Raw genomic sequence first — 16,468 nt, 5'->3', positions numbered from 1 at the left:
TAAGTGAAATGTAACTATTATGTAACTTTATTAGTAATTACAGTGGGGTGGAGGGCTAAAATCTCTGTTCGAGGGAGGATTATACATGCTGATCAGACACAGTCCTGCACTATAAAGATTACATCTACTAAAGGAGATATGACGATCTGTACATGGCAATAAACTCTCAAGATCAGTGTCAAGATGATACAACAGACGACATGTTGAGTTATGTAACATAATCCTGCACCATCAAACCTTTGTATTTCCTTATTTTGATGGGAAAGAGCTTTTTTCCATTGGTGTAGATGATGAGCTTCCCTAGGACACACAGAGAGTGAACAAAGCAGCAATACTCGAGCTCTTTTCCAGAATAAACACTCCTCTGTACCAAACCTGAAACATTAAGAGAAAAATCAAAGTGATACATTGTTACAATATATTACTGATATTGTAACAGATGATTTAAGGAACTAAAATGAGAAAAAGAGAAGAAAACAATGTGGAAAAAAAATGTGGCAGCACTGAGATGGACACAGTTTTCACACTGTTCATATCAAAGGCCTCAGAATTACAATGAGACTGACAGGTGAAAAAATGTGTCAGGCTTGCAGTGTCTCTAGAGAGCAGAAAGCCAAAAGAGGCACAGCTCGGAAAAAAACTATGTCTTTTATGAGGACTATATCAGTGGCGAGGGAACTGGCATATCGCAACTTATCCAAGACAAGGTCACAATGTTCAGTCTCAAGGAGCCAGCTGGCTTACAGGAGATAACAGGCTCCACTTGCATTCCCTTATGCCCCATCTGCACCTGTATTCATTCTGGTTTATTCCATTTTAGCACGTAGCTTTGCAAATGGATATGCACCATGTCCATGTTACTCTATAATTATCATGTTATTTTTAATTTATCAAATACTTGACACAAACAGATAATTTCGTAAAAAAGTTAGAAGGAATTCATTAAAAAATGTTTCCTAAAATTTGAGAAAAAAAAAACACTTAATGGTGATGCAAAGGGCTGTCGATAATCTCCAGTATTGCCTCTTGTTTGTACACATTGTTGAGAACGTCATTCAAAACTGGACTGCGTCATGTAATATGTAATGTATTCCTGAAGTGTTGCTATGCCAATTTGTCAGTGTTATAACTTGTCCTTTCCACCATTTTTCCTCTGTCCACCTATGTTTTAATGTCTGTGCATAAAAGAAGCTGAATAAATGATGGCAAAGTCTAGGTACGAACACTCAAAGGCTTCAAATGAAGCATTACTTTCTCATTAGACTTTCACAGTAGTTCACTCTGAGAGTTTTATTTTTTGGTTTGTTTCACAAGACACATTAAATCAGCATTACTGCAAATGTGCTGATGCTTAGCACACAGGGAGAGGCCCAGAGTGAAGTTTGGTATTTGAATATGCCTGAGAGAGTACACAAACCTAATGAAGAAATAATGAGATTAGGGAGTGGTTGTTTTTTTTTAACTTGCCAATGCTCCGCTGCTCCCCTGACTCAGTTGTCTCATTTGTGAAACGTTCACAGGACTCATTGTACTTGATGCACTGCTGAAGAGCTGCTACAGCCTGTGAAAGAAAAGATATAATGCATGTTGCTTCGGATGCTAAGCATGTTAAATTAGCTGAATAAAATGACGACGGCTAATGTGCATTGCCAAATTTGTAGACTACTGTCATAAACAGGCCAAAAACTGAACAATTACTTAAAAATTCAGTCAGAATCTCAGTGCAACCTCCTCTTATCCAATCAAGAGATTTAAGACTAGAAGCCATGCTTTTAATCTAAATCCAAGCACTGTGGGGAATTTTAATGCCCTGCGATGCAAGAGCAGTTTAGGCTTACAGTGTTTCAGAAAGATATTGGCAGTTTCTTTAGAGAAAGTTTCAGCGGCGATTCCACAGTAACTCTTCTAAAGTCACAGTCAAAAGGGAGGTTTGAGCTAAAAAAAAAAGACCAATTCTTGAATGTCAAAGTGCCACTCCTGTTCTGTGCCCTTTTGTCTAAAAGACCAGTACACTGAACTGTTTGGCTGTGATTTACACCTGCACCCCACAAAATGACACAAACAGGACCATTTTCATAGGAGGTGTCAGAAGCAGTTAGATACAGCCAGTCTTTTGGAAAATCTCTTTAGCTTTTCAACAAGTTTACATCTTAGTAAAGGTAGAATTTAGGAGAAGGTTCTCAATAAGGCCCAAAAACCAAACCAGAAAATGCTGACTGTAGCATTTTCTGTCATTATGCAAATGTGCTGTTTATAAGATTGGGAAAACCTGCAGTCAGCTGAGAATGAGCAAGTCACTTGGATGAGTGGCGAAACGTTTCTCCCACTGAAAACGCTACGTCCAGATGAACAGAATCAACTTTTGGAGGCTGACTACAGCATTTCAATATGGAAACAGGTCACCCTTGGGCTCTGCAGGTAAATGGATTTGTTTGGGAAAAACCAAGATTTTCATCAGTTCACCAGTTTCCTCTGGTCCAATCACAGCTTTGCTTTCTCATGAGCACAATGTCTGTTTTAGATGCAAGTTTTGATGCCTTTTGGATGACCCAAGAACCAGGCCAATATAATGTTTGCCTGATACTATCAGCCACTATCTCACAGATATAATAATTTCAGGATTTTTGTTGTCAAATATGCACCAACAGAAAAAAAATGTCTTTTATTCAACCACAAAGCAAAGAAATGTGTGAGGGTCAGTTAGAAATGTTGTAAAGACATATTTTGTCCAGCAGTGTTTACAGAGCACTCAGTATCATTTGAAGCACAGAGAGTAGTATCACAGCTTAGCAGATGGTAATATATTCCCTTTTAATTTAGCTCCAACTATATGCATATATATGGACAGAAAGCATGTGAGAGAGAATATCTTGATATTGACTTTAAAAAAAAAAAATCCCTAATAATATCTATCTGTACTGTCCTCAAATATCCAGTATTGACTCGGGTTAATCCTTTTGATGTTCATTTGCTCCCCTCTTGTCTCAGACCTTTCAGAAGTACAAAGCAGTGAAAGATCCTTATTATTGAGTAAACCACTCACCACAGACTTGTATTTTCTCTCCAGGAGTCTGAGAATCACAGCCCTGCTGTAGTAGCCATGCTGAGAGGGAGGCAGAGGCCAGGAGAAAACCAGAAAAAATATACGTTACAGAGTGCAATATAAACAAGAGAGGATGGAGATCAAAACATTAAAATGCAATACACAAACACAGCGGTTCATACAAAAATTCAGTCTGTGTAAATCTGAAACTGTGGGCATACACACCATCCACTTTTTAAACCAAGTGGCTTTTACATCCAGTAAAGCCAGTAAGTGAACTGGTTCCAGGACTCTCTCAGTTCCTGGTGAGCCATGTTCGTGATGGAAGGACAGCAGGGAAAAGGTGTTTTCTATAACTTCTTCCATGTATCTATAAGCAAGGTCGAGAAACAAAAACACAAAATAAGTTCACAGTCCGTTCCATCATTCTATAAATAATTACGTATATTAAGTGATATGTATTTGTGGGTCAAATTTCACACCCTCTTAAAATGAATCATTTAAAAACGTACTAAGTGTTCTTTTTTTTATACATCAGATTTGAAAAGTAGCATCTGGATAGTCTGTGATGGTTGGGCACACAATCAAGAAACAAGATAAAGACAACTTACTTCTCTGGATGACGTATCCAGAAGTTAGTCACCTCCTTTTGAAAATCATTCATCAGTCGAATCTGAAACAAGACACACAGAGAGAAAAACAGTGTGTGCACTTTATTTTTGACATGATATAGTTAAGAAGCTCTTGTAGAAAAGTTGCTGTACCTGCTTGAGGAGACGACTGATCTCAGGCCTGTTAACGTCAATGGTAGCTGAGCCACTTGGAAAGCTCAGCTTATGGGACAGAAAACTTGACTCCACAGATTTAGCTGCACATTCAAAGGCAAATTCTTATTACAAGCCACACAAGATAATATGGATTTTGGATGTATAGCAGTGAGCTACAACCACTCAAAGATACAGTAAGTAACATGGATCACATTAGTACAGTTGCATTTTCTGCTTGGAAATTTCCTGAAAGTAACCTCGTCCCATAATATCCACAAACCAAACATCTCCTTCCATCTAAACATAAAACCAAAACTACTTCCCATGTGTCACTGAATAACAAGCTGCTTTTCATTTGCTCTGTAAATAAACAAGTGACCCTTTAAGATATACTTTTTTTTTTATTTTACTTTTTAAAAAACATCTTTGTTTAATTCAAACACAACAGTCCAGCACACTACATTAAAACCCAGAAGGGTCCATTGAGAGTTACCTACCCAGGCTTGTGTAAATTTCTCGTGTCACATTCAGAGGAGAGGATGAGAGGCTTTTAGCAAAGAATCGCAGCGCATTATCCTGACAGAGGTGAGATGACACGCGTGAACATACATTCACAGCCATTTATATAACCAATCAATGATACCTACGTTCTAAATGATAAGAAAATTCAGTGAGAAGAACAGAAAGAAGATTAAGGATCCGTGGAATGAGGAACAGGTTTTTCAATGTTCAATTATAAAGCATAAAATCGTTAATAACAACAACATGGTTATTATTGATTTATTTATTAATGAATAAATGATTAATGCTACTTATTTTACTGCAGTGTGCAGATGAGGCTGCTCAGGACTCACACTGAGGTCGGGATCCGGCTCGCTCAGAGCTACGCAGAGGTTCAGACGCAGGCTGCTCCAGCTCTCACAGCTAAGCACATCAGATGTAGGAGCACGGCAGAGGACCTTCAGAGCCTCCCAACGCACCTACACACAGACTCACATCAAGCACCTGGACTACACTGCCAATTATGCCGAGGAGTGGTTCGTAACCTTTTAGCTGGTTAACCCTTTACACAAACCAATGTCTACTTGCAACCCTACTTGCAAGTGCTAACTGTGCCAACAAACAGCGACCGTTTCACTCAAACTGATTCAAAATCAGTTTAAGTGCAAAATTAAACAAGACTATCTCCAGTTTTTCCAACATGGATAAATGTGAAGATAATGTCAAGTTAAAAGATTAAGACAAAGAAAAAAAACCCTGATTAGAAATCTACGGAAAGATTAAAGGGACATTTTTCTCGCTCTTGCCTGCAACTCTTTGAAGAGACCTGATCATCTAACTGGGAAAGATGGATTTGTGCTACAGAATCCTCCAGTGACCTAAAGAAAAACCAAAAGATATGTCTAAGTTGTTTACCTCTTTGGGCTTGCTGGAGTCAAGCTTTTCAGCCAAAATTTGCAGCTGCTCTTGTCTAAAGAATCCATAACTCTGGGAATGAAAAAAAGACAGGAAATGGGGGGGAAAGCGTCATTACTCACCAAAAAGCAAAAAGAAAATATCTCTCAAAACAGCTTCACTCTATGTCTAAAGATTGATTTTCACCCCCGTTCCATGTATCATGGAAAGAAAGAAACTTGTGAAATTAATGTCATCCAGAAATTGGGGCCAGAATACAACATAAAGGCAAAAAATTAATAAAACAAGCGTTTATTGGCATCATTTGTAAGCAGTTTTCTCTAACCCGACTGAAGGACGAGCCACTGTCAGAGCAGTTGTCAGTGAACTGGATGTTGGACTGCCTATGCTGCTTCTCTTGGTGCGTCTCCTCCTTTCTCAGCTGGTCCTCCTCAGACTTGTTTTTTAAAGACTCCACAACTGTTATCATGGTGTTTTTTAAGGTGTGTATCATCTGCTGGTACCTGTCATAAAGAGAGAAAGTGAATGAGCTAAACTAGGTCAACCAATATGATTGCATGAGTCACAGCAAGCCTAAACATTGCTTCATATGAAACTCAAGTGAAAGGTAATTACTGCATCAATTTATAGCTGAAAGCAGGGAAATTCAGCGCTGAGATTGGATGGTGCAGTTATCCAATATGGAAAAAAAGAAAGAAATATACTGTAAATACAAATGAGATTTATCCACTTTTTAAAATAACCGCCAACTGACAACTTAACTTTAATACCACAAATACATTTGATGGCCTTGGATAGCTTCTTATTAAAGAACATTAATCCAGGGTTTTGGCTAAGAATGGGATTATGGGAGATGGCTACACATGACAGTAAGTTCTCTTAAAACTGAAATTAAATACAACTAACTAAATCCAACTGCTACTTAAAGTCACCATGAGAGTTCGGTACACCCAGGCTCTAAACAGTAAACCCAAGATGTCACTGACAGGTTCAAAACAGTGGAGTTTAGTTGGCTTATTCAGTGTAAAATATAGAGACTGTGGATGAGAAATGAGCTAAGAGCAGAAAGTCAAGTATTTGCTTGTACAAATTTGACAAATTACTATTAAGGACATGTGCAGAGGTTCTTAAGTCCCATTTTCCACTTTCAGTTCTTAACATTTATCTTTTGAATCTCACTAAAACCTCTTTTGAAGTGCCAAAATGTCCCCTGTGTACAAAAACACCGGTGGCAGCTTTATATGAAAATGTAGGACACAGATTTGTACTAGAGCCTCTTCTTGTTTGTGGTGATGGACAGGTTTACAGATGAGGTTGGGCAGGAGTCTCTGTGGACTGTGTTGCTCGCAGACAACATTGTGATCTGTATTGAGAGTGGGGAGCAGGTAGAGGAGAGCCTACAGACACGGAGATGTGCAGTAGAAAGAAGAGGAATGAAAGTCAGCGGTATCAAGACAGAAAAAAATGTGTGAGCGAGTGAGGCAAATGGAAAGGTGAATGGTGATGCAAGGAATAGAGGTACTAGAGGTGGGGTTATGATCCAAATCAATGGGGAGTGCACAAAAAAAGGTAAGGAGAGAGTGTGCAGGTAAGGTGGAGTAGGTGGAGAAGAGAATTAAGGTAGCAGCCTTAATAAAAAGGTAGGTTTAGAGTATGAGATGGCAGTAAGACCACTTATGTTGCTCAGATTAGAAAGGGTAGCTAAGAGAAAAGTCAGGAGGTGGAGCTAGAGGTGACAGAGTGAAGGTCATCGACAGGACAGCTGAGGCTGGACAGCTGAGATGGAGCTGAGCGCATGTGTGTGTGGTAGTTGTGGCTCAGGAGGTAAAGTGAGTCACATGCAAATCTGGAGGCTGCTAGCTTGATCGCCTGCCTATACGCTTCCATCAGAGTGTGTGTGCAAATGTTAGAAAGATTTCTGCGTGTGTGTGATAACGCTTAAAAAGTGCTCAGTTAAAGCAGAAAAGAGCGAAAGGGACCATCTCCTGTGTTTAGGGGCTGATTGCCCCTCTTTAGGCATTGGTGCCTGGACCTGAGAGTATAAAGTGTGTATGGGGAGTGTGTGTACTGCATTCATTTTTTCAGCGTGTCTCCATGGTAGTGAATTCATGCTTGTGTCTGTGTATGCCTGTTTGTTTGTGTATCAGGTCAGGTGTGGGGGCCTATATGGCCCTGCCACATGCCCTGCCAGTGGCTGGTGCCCCCACCCACTAATGCATTGGTGATTCTTGGGGGGCAGGGCTGTGGTGTCCCACACAAACACTAGACATTTCCATGAAGATACCTTTTGAACACAAGCGTGCTCACGCACAGAGGTGTACAAACAGATACTCACAGACACACTATTGTAGTTGGCTGCTGCCTCTAAAAATATCTTGTATTATTAGTACTGTGTGCTGTTCAGTAAAATGTATTATTCATTATTTACTGTTATTTATGCATATGTTAGCTGTTGCTGTGGTTTCTCTGCTGTGTTACTTTTTTCCCTCACCAGGTCTTGAAGCAGATTCTCAGTGTTTTTTCTCTCTCTCCTCATTTTCTCTCTCCCTATCCTTCTCCATAACGTTCTCCTCAACTTCTTTCGTCTTTTCCTTTTCCGTCCACCGGTCTTCTTCGTTATGATTGTAATAAATCAAAATAAAATATTCTAATATTCTTGACCTTCAGACAACAATTCTGATTGCCTCACTGCTGGACAGGATGCAGGGGCAAAAATGAATTTAAAAAATAAATACAAAGCAGAAAAGCAGTATAGAAGTACCAGACCATTTACCCAGTGGGATAGTGAATTTGTTGGGAAAATGATGTTGAAGATGGAGAAGACAGTCAATGCAATTCTATTTTAAGAGGAATTTCATGGCAGTAAGGGAGGATATATACAGGGAGTGCAGAATTATTAGGCAAGTTGTATTTTTGAGGAATAATTTTATTATTGAACAACAACCATGTTCTCAATGAACCCAAAAAACTCATTAATATCAAAGCTGAATGTTTTTGGAAGTAGTTTTTAGTTTGTTTTTAGTTTTAGCTATTTTAGGGGGATATCTGTGTGTGCAGGTGACTATTACTGTGCATAATTATTAGGCAACTTAACAAAAAACAAATATATACCCATTTCAATTATTTATTTTTACCAGTGAAACCAATATAACATCTCTACATTCACAAATATACATTTCTGACATTCAAAAACAAAACAAAAACAAATCAGTGACCAATATAGCCACCTTTCTTTGCAAGGACACTCAAAAGCCTGCCATCCATGGATTCTGTCAGTGTTTTGATCTGTTCACCATCAACATTGCGTGCAGCAGCAACCACAGCCTCCCAGACACTGTTCAGAGAGGTGTACTGTTTTCCCTCCTTGTAAATCTCACATTTGATGATGGACCACAGGTTCTCAATGGGGTTCAGATCAGGTAAACAAGGTGGCCATGTCATTAGTTTTTCTTCTTTTATACCCTTTCTTGCCAGCCACGCTGTGGAGTACTTGGACGCGTGTGATGGAGCATTGTCCTGCATGAAAATCATGTTTTTCTTGAAGGATGCAGACTTCTTCCTGTACCACTGCTTGAAGAAGGTGTCTTCCAGAAACTGGCAGTGGGACTGGGAGTTGAGCTTGACTCCATCCTCAACCCGAAAAGGCCCCACAAGCTCATCTTTGATGATACCAGCCCAAACCAGTACTCCACCTCCACCTTGCTGGCGTCTGAGTCGGACTGGAGCTCTCTGCCCTTTACCAATCCAGCCACGGGCCCATCCCTCTGGCCCATCAAGACTCACTCTCATTTCATCAGTCCATAAAACCTTAGAAAAACCAATCTTGAGATATTTCTTGGCCCAGTCTTGATGTTTCAGCTTGTGTGTCTTGTTCAGTGGTGGTCGTCTTTCAGCCTTTCTTACCTTGGCCATGTCTCTGAGTATTGCACACCTTGTGCTTTTGGGCACTCCAGTGATGTTGCAGCTCTGAAATATGGCCAAACTGGTGGCAAGTGGCATCTTGGCAGCTGCACGCTTGACTTTTCTCAGTTCATGGGCAGTTATTTTGCGCCTTGGTTTTTCCACACGCTTCTTGCGACCCTGTTGACTATTTTGAATGAAACGCTTGATTGTTCGATGATCACGCTTCAGAAGCTTTGCAATTTTGAGACTGCTGCATCCCTCTGCAAGATATCTCACTATTTTTGACTTTTCTGAGCCTGTCAAGTCCTTCTTTTGACCCATTTTGCCAAAGGAAAGGACGTTGCCTAATAATTATGCACCCCTGATATAGGGTGTTGATGTCATTAGACCACACCCCTTCTCATTACAGAGATGCACATCACCTAATATGCTTAATTGGTAGTAGGCTTTCAAGCCTATACAGCTTGGAGTAAGACAACATGCATGAAGAGGATGATGTGGACAAAATACTCATTTGCCTAATAATTCTGCACTCCCTGTAGATAGCTGGTATCAGGGAAGTGATACGGTGAGATGGAGGCAGATTTTCTGTGGCGACCCTAAAAGGTGCAGCCAAAAGAAAAAACAAAGTTTTGCATTTGAAATTCTTTTTAGTAAGAAGGTTGAGTTCTGGAGTTTTCCAGTATATCCGAAAGTATGGAGGGTCAATGAAGTAGGTTTGAAACACAATAAACATGATGAATATGGGCCAATAGAAAAAGATGCTAAAGATATTCAGAGACACTCACTCAGCTGAGTATCTAGTCCTTTGTGTCACTGCGTGAATCAGAGTGTCGTGTCCCGAGCCAATTGCATGTTGTCCATCTTCTCTGGTCAAGTTGTTTGTTTCCTCTTCAACCACAGATCCTAAAGCGTTCTCCACATATTGACGGAGGTACTTCACAAACTCATAACTGTAAGAAGAGAAGTAACCAAGTCACACCTATACTGTAAATATATACTAAAAACAACACAAAGAACACATACCCATAGAAACATAACAAAGCCTATTTTATTAGATCCAGTCATTACATTTAATGCTATGGTGTTTGATGATGGACTCACTTGTGAAAGTTCTTGTCAGTCTCCTCTAGGTGAAGAAGGATCTCTTCAGCACATTCAGGTGAAGGAGCACTAGAGATCTTGTCACTGATGCTTCTCAGAAACTGCTTAACCAAGGACTGCAACTCCACCTCATCCTCAGCAAACTCAGACATCTCTGCTACTGCTGTGTCAAAAACAAAAGGTTTTAATTCAGAGGGATTTCTAAGAGACTAAAGGAGGCATTTTTCTTTCCATTCACTAAAGCATAAAATACACATTTGCTCATCCAATGGCGAAAAATAACAGGAAACTATATAAACTAATACTCTGTAAGATAACAGATTAAGTTACTTAACAACAGACGAACCAAAACGTGCTCATGTGTATATTTCTACCTCCAGCATGTTACTAAAACGTACGTCCTTTATCATTATCCCCTTCTCGGTTTCATTTAGTGAGGAGGAAAAAATTTCATCACCAACAGGTTTGAAAATTGGCTACCTATCTGGAAAAACAGGCGATCACAGCAATGATGACAGTGTACACCACGTAAATGTGTGATTAAATGTAAAATAACGGTACAATCAGTTTGATTTTGTCCTGCAATCTAAAGGCTTAATTCTGCTGCTAACAACAATGAATGTGTCCCTTCTCTTGTTAGCTTGACGCTGCCATTATTGAAACACTGCTAGCTGAAAAACAAAAGTGCCAAAATTAAACTAAAACGGAAGCTGGACTAAAAAGCAACGAAGGCAAACGGAAACCATCACGCACAGAGCTTTTTAAATCAGTCACCTTGTCTTTGTGCATATAAAAGAGCTTCATCGAGCTAGCGCTTTGCTATCCACAACTGTATCTCTATGGAAACGTCCAGTGTTAACTGTGGTGCATTGTGGGAGACCCCCATATGGTATCTCCACGATAATCGGAATTTGGCTTTCCTAATAAAAATCTGGATCTTTAGGATGTCTTTGGATTAATTTTAGAGTTTATACTTGCTTTTATTGTTTGTCATGTGATAATTAAAGAATATTTCAACCTTATTGAATATATTTAAAAATCATTCAACATGAGGTAAAAGTATTTAGACGGATTTTTTGTTACGGTTTTGAATGCAGCACTGCTGTTCTACACTGTCACGTGACCCAATGTTTTGCTGTTTTCACCGGGTGTAGCAGAGGAGACATACCTGCTTCTTAAACGAGAATTCTTACAGCTTTTATTAGTAATTTTACTATGTGGGGTTAGTTGTAGCTTCCATTTACACGTCTGAAGTATTCGTTAACCTATTCACGTACAGGTCCCAGCGTTATATCACCGAATAAGCTTTAGTTAGCAAATTATATCATCAACTCCAGCGTGGGATATGGCGGCGGTTGACAGCTTTCAGTTTTTGTACAGAGAAATTTCTCGTACGTGCAACTCTTACTTTGAAACCCTGGCGCTGGTCGGTGCTCTGTACACGGCCAGCAGGGCAGTGATCCTGCTGAGCGACTGCTGCACGTTGGTTAGGGTGCATTTTCTGCCCAGATTGATCCCAAGTAAGAAGCTGACCCAGAGATATGGTGACTGGGCTGTCGTTTATGGTAAGGATGGGCCGCAGCAGAGTTAATTTCTGTTATATCATAATTGAAGTAAACTCTATTTCATTAAATTCATATTTCATGAATCTATTTCATTAACAATAGCCAAAGTCAACGGGAGTATATACAGAATGCAGTTTTTAAATCATGGTTGCATGTATGAATGGGAGACAAGCTATCCAAACCTACCTTGCGTTTTGTGAAAAAGAAAATTGGCCCTTAAACCCAATAACTGGTTGTGCCCCCCTTAACAGCAAGAAGTACCATCTACCAGTGATAACTGGCAATGAGTCTTTCACATCACTTTGGAGGAATTTTGGGTCACTCTTCGTTGCAGAATTGTATGAATTCAGCCACAGTGGAGAGTTTTCCAGCATGAGCGGCCTGTTTAAGGTCACGCCAAAGCATTTAAATCCGGACTTTGACTAGGCCCTTTCAAAACCTTTATGGGGTGAACTTGCTGGTGTTTTGGATCATTGTTCTGCTGTATAACCCAAGTATGCTTGAGCTTCAGGGTACGAACTGATGACCAGATATTTTACATCAAGATTTTCTGGTAGAGAACATAATAGAGTAAGCAGAATGTCCTAAATCATCTTTTAAAGGCTGCATTTTAAATTTACTTTGGTTATCTTTCTCTAATATTAAAATTTGTATGATGATGAAACATTTAAATGTGACAACATATGCAAAAAGCTTAGTAATCAGGAAGGGGACAAATCCTTTTTCACAGCACTGTAACTGGTTCAATGTCTATAATGTTGCTGCAAACTTTTTTGTTCTCTCTGGCATGACTTTGTCATCTCTCTTGTCAGGTGCATCGGAGCCTGTAGCCAAAGCATACGCAGAGGAGCTGGCCAGGCATGCCATCAGCATCATCTTTGTCACTCGGGACCCCTCCTCTGTTAGAGACATGAGTGCATACCTCTCCCAGAATTATGGAGTGGAAACTGTTGTGGTCTCAGCTGACTTCTCCCTGGACCAAGTGGCCTGCAAGCCCATCAAAGAAGCATTGAGGGGTAAAGATATTGGCTTCCTGGTAAACTGTGTCGATGAATCTTTGGCTTCACCCCAGAGCCTGATTGAAGTGCCCGAACAGCACCTCTTGGATTTGGTGAACAGGAACATTGCAGTCACTACTCTGATGACCCGATTGGTTCTGCCAGGGATGGTGGATCGCAGCAGAGGTGCCGTGGTCAATATATCATCGGGTGCCTGCTGCAGACCTCTTCTTGGAAGAGTGACGCTCACCGCCTCCACTGTGAGACAAATCACTGTTACAGTCTGCAGGCATGGAGACGTGCCAGTAAAACATATCTATAGCCTGTATAGATCCTTTGTAATATGATGAAGAGCACATTGATGTCTCTGATCAATTTGAAGATCTGTTGTTACTACTATCCCCTTAAAGTATTAGCTCTTGATTTGTGGCAAGTAGATCCACTGCTGGTGGAAAATATGTTGTAAAACTAAGCTGAACAAACAGGATTTATGCAAAATAAGTGAAAGTCTTCTGTTTTCAGTTTTGAACCATGATTGTTTGTTAATGATTGATTAAAAATGTAACTTTTTTTTAGTATGTAAAGTAGTGTCAGCCAGAAAAAGGTTTGAGAATCAGCAGAGTAAGCCGCTCTTTAAAGTAAATGATGTAGGTTTTTGAACTGTCATCTCCATTTCTTCTGTGTGCTGGCTATAGTCCCAGTCACAACAACATTATTTTTTCCTGACAACAGCAACCTTTCCTCTGACATTTCAGGGATACCTGGATCATTTGTCAAGAGCTCTTCACCTTGAGTACAGCAGCAAAGGCATATTCATTCAGAGTCTGCTCCCCTTCCAGGTAAATATCTTAACAGTAGCTGTTCTGTAAGACCTGAAATCTGGCAGCAAAAGTCTGGCTGGATCCACGATCCCCACTGCTATTACTCTGATAGATGCTAATTTGTGGCTTGTCGTGTTTGCACATCATGTATGAAATTGGCTATCAAACTAGGGAGATCGATGAAATCAAGCTGCTTAACTTCATCTTTGTCCATGTCCATTTAGATAGCCTCAAGTGAGCAGCAGCCATCATCATCATCTTCATCACCATCACGAAGAGAAGGCTGGTTTGTACCAAAGCCAGAAGTTTATGCTCGCCATGCCATCTCCACTCTGGGAGTCTCAAACAGGACCACAGGATATTGGCCTCATACCCTGCAGGTCAGTTGAAATGAAGTCATGTCATCAGTTTTTATTTTGACAGCATCACAGAAAATGTAAAAAATGTGAAGTATATTACTCTGAGTGAGATGATCTCTGATACTGTTAAAGCTTTTGTGAAACCAGAATTGAAAACATTAAATACTTTTTCCATATCCTGTTCTCTTCTCTTTTTGTCTTTGCAGTACGGATTGATGAGATGCATTCCAGAGTGGATCTGGGTTCTCGGATCACGAGTGCTCATTAGCTCAAGCTAAGAGCTTAATCTGACGCACTGGGTCTTGTTGTTACACGAATCTTGTTGCATTCCAGCTTCTTCTGCTATTAAATCTGTTGAACTTTGATGCTCTGATAAGGCTGACACTACCGTTTTCTTTCTATTGATTGGGTATTAGTTAATAAAGAACCTGCAGTGGAATTCATCTAAAATGATGAGTAAAAGTACAAACATTTTTTCAACATTGCTCCTGCATTACTAGATTATGGTCTGATGAATCTGTGACATCCAGCGTTTACTTTGAAGCCAGACAACCTTAATTATTTCCAGACCTGTGTTTGGGTTGGATTTACAAGCTTGTCAATTATTATTGGAGCCTAACAATAAGACTTTGTTTGGTCTTGTGCACAGAAACCATTTTATACGAGTGAAACTCATTTTACCTCCTGTGTATCTTCAAAAACACTTCAGTGGAAGAGAACATTGTGTATAAGTGCAGACAATATCAAAATCCTCACCTTAAATGTGAGACAAATAAGAGCAATATAATACAAACACAGCCGAAGTGAAACGAGTATAAACAAATTCACTAATTACACAAGTCTAAATTTAAGGAGTTAGGCTTGATTTAGATTTAAGAATAAATTTAAGAAAGTATTTTGACTTGCACTGTGATAAGGTTTGCTTTTATCTGCTATTAATCTACATAACATGTGACTTCATTCTAACCAAAAACTTTTTGCTCTGACCACGCGCATCTGACACATACACAGAGCCAAAAACAAAAATAACAGGCTAATAATATGTGATAGCCTTTTCATCAATGTGTTTGTATAAAAAAGCTGTACGGGAAACCTCATCCAGATGCTACAAACATGTTTGTTGAAAGTAAAAAAAATAGTTTATATTTCAACTCGTTCTTGCACCGAGATTGTATCCTCGGCTTCTTTGATTTGCTGGTCTAATCAAACAAAGAGTTTAAATGTCAAGCTTTCTACAATACAGTGTGGTGTTTATCTGTTGCAAAATATATATATATATATATAAGTGTTTACATACAGATAAGTGTGTGACGAGTGAATGAAGTGTGATATTCAAGCATCTCCAATTTAAAGGTGTACTGAAGTTTATGGTATTTTATTTTATTAAGAAACAATATTTAAGACATTTGATATGAGAGCATTTTGCTTAAAGTGGACCTGTTATGCTAATTTCCATCTCGTTACTGATTCAACCACTTTTAACTCCTCATTTCAAGCCAACTAATTGGCTGTCCCTCACAAACACAAGATTTGAACAGCAGGTGGGTTAGAATGAATAACCTAAACTATTACAGCACATATATGAGAAAATGAATGTGGAAAAATATAATAGGTCTGCTTTAGTTAATCATTTGTGTGATATTTGACACACACATTGAGATTAATTATGTTAATTGATTGCTGGAATGTGAAATCCGTGTGTTATTGTAGCACATAATCAGACCAATAAAACTCCTCCATTCCAACATCACTTGTGACGTTGTTTTCATGTGTGTACTGTAACTTTTGTCTTTTATGTTGAACCATATTTTTATAAAACCTCAGCCCTCTGCCTTACTTGTGCATGTTTGTCTTCTCTGATACAATGACTGATCAATAAGGTGAAGGCCAGGCTTTGTTTTTCTCTTTAAAGTGTAAGTACGGAGTAAATTATTTACAGAGCAGAGACGATGCAGGCTTCCAGAGTTCAGTCTGTAACCCCCACAGATGACCTGGGTCAGAGTAAACCTTAGAGGAAACTTGTAAACCTCATGAGCCCGCAGTGTGGTGGTTTGTAGTAAATAGACACGGTGCTGTGCAAACCCTTCTGTGGTAGGATTTAAATATGACGCCAGAGTCTGAATACTGTGCTGGTGAAAAGACAAACATTTGCTTAAGCAAAAATACTATAAGCAACAGCAAAAAAAACTCACACAGCTAAGTCTAGGTAAAAGGTCATTCCTTCAGAGAGGTTATCGAGTTTTTTTCCAGTTTCTCGTGTGCAATTTTTCACAGTTGGGGCAATAATTTGAAAAAGACCACATGGATTATGGACATTAGTGAAATACTGACAGGAAAGCTAACAAAAATTTAAACACTGTTGATTTTGAGCAAATGTTTCACTTGTGTAAGAAAAAGCGTAGGAAGCTCTGAAAGATTCATTTAAGGGACTTTTACATATGATTCAATTCTTAATTTTGGTTTTCAGCTAACCGCATTATTCACACCGTTTT

The 16,468-nt window shown here is 39.4% G+C and overlaps 2 protein-coding genes across 4 annotated transcripts in view; one reads left to right on the top strand and one right to left on the bottom strand.

The window, feature by feature from the left end:
* tbc1d32 (TBC1 domain family, member 32) overlaps positions 1-11,086 on the bottom strand; it is a 104,174-nt gene extending 93,088 nt beyond the window's left edge. For 2 of the 3 annotated variants that reach the window (XM_082504912.1, XM_082504914.1), the window contains exons 1-13: positions 11,008-11,084; positions 10,234-10,396; positions 9,918-10,082; positions 5,552-5,729; positions 5,227-5,298; positions 4,665-4,790; positions 4,308-4,386; positions 3,808-3,911; positions 3,655-3,716; positions 3,269-3,413; positions 3,044-3,103; positions 1,468-1,561; positions 238-375 (exon numbers count right to left, since the gene is read on the bottom strand). In XM_082504912.1, coding sequence (XP_082361038.1) covers positions 238-375; positions 1,468-1,561; positions 3,044-3,103; positions 3,269-3,413; positions 3,655-3,716; positions 3,808-3,911; positions 4,308-4,386; positions 4,665-4,790; positions 5,227-5,298; positions 5,552-5,729; positions 9,918-10,082; positions 10,234-10,385 — 1,375 coding nt within the window. In that variant the 5' untranslated portion in view covers positions 10,386-10,396; positions 11,008-11,084. Of the gene's footprint in view, positions 1-237; positions 376-1,467; positions 1,562-3,043; positions 3,104-3,268; positions 3,414-3,654; positions 3,717-3,807; positions 3,912-4,307; positions 4,387-4,664; positions 4,791-5,226; positions 5,299-5,551; positions 5,730-9,917; positions 10,083-10,233; positions 10,397-11,007 lie in introns of all 3 variants that reach the window. The other variant, XM_082504913.1, reaches the window with a different exon arrangement.
* Positions 11,087-11,343: 257 nt separating this feature from the next.
* Positions 11,344-15,721, top strand: hsdl1 (hydroxysteroid dehydrogenase like 1). Its single transcript, XM_082506963.1, has 5 exons — positions 11,344-11,798; positions 12,611-13,056; positions 13,552-13,635; positions 13,842-13,997; positions 14,183-15,721. The coding sequence occupies exons 1-5, from the start codon at positions 11,579-11,581 to the stop codon at positions 14,252-14,254; spliced, it is 978 nt and encodes a 325-aa protein (XP_082363089.1). The 5' UTR covers positions 11,344-11,578; the 3' UTR covers positions 14,255-15,721.
* Positions 15,722-16,468: the final 747 nt, after the last annotated feature.

This window comes from Aulonocara stuartgranti (genome assembly GCF_965226115.1).
Source record: "Aulonocara stuartgranti genome assembly, chromosome: 15".
Classification (NCBI taxonomy): Eukaryota; Metazoa; Chordata; class Actinopteri; order Cichliformes; family Cichlidae; genus Aulonocara; species Aulonocara stuartgranti.
This window is presented reverse-complemented; position numbering and strand designations above follow the sequence as displayed.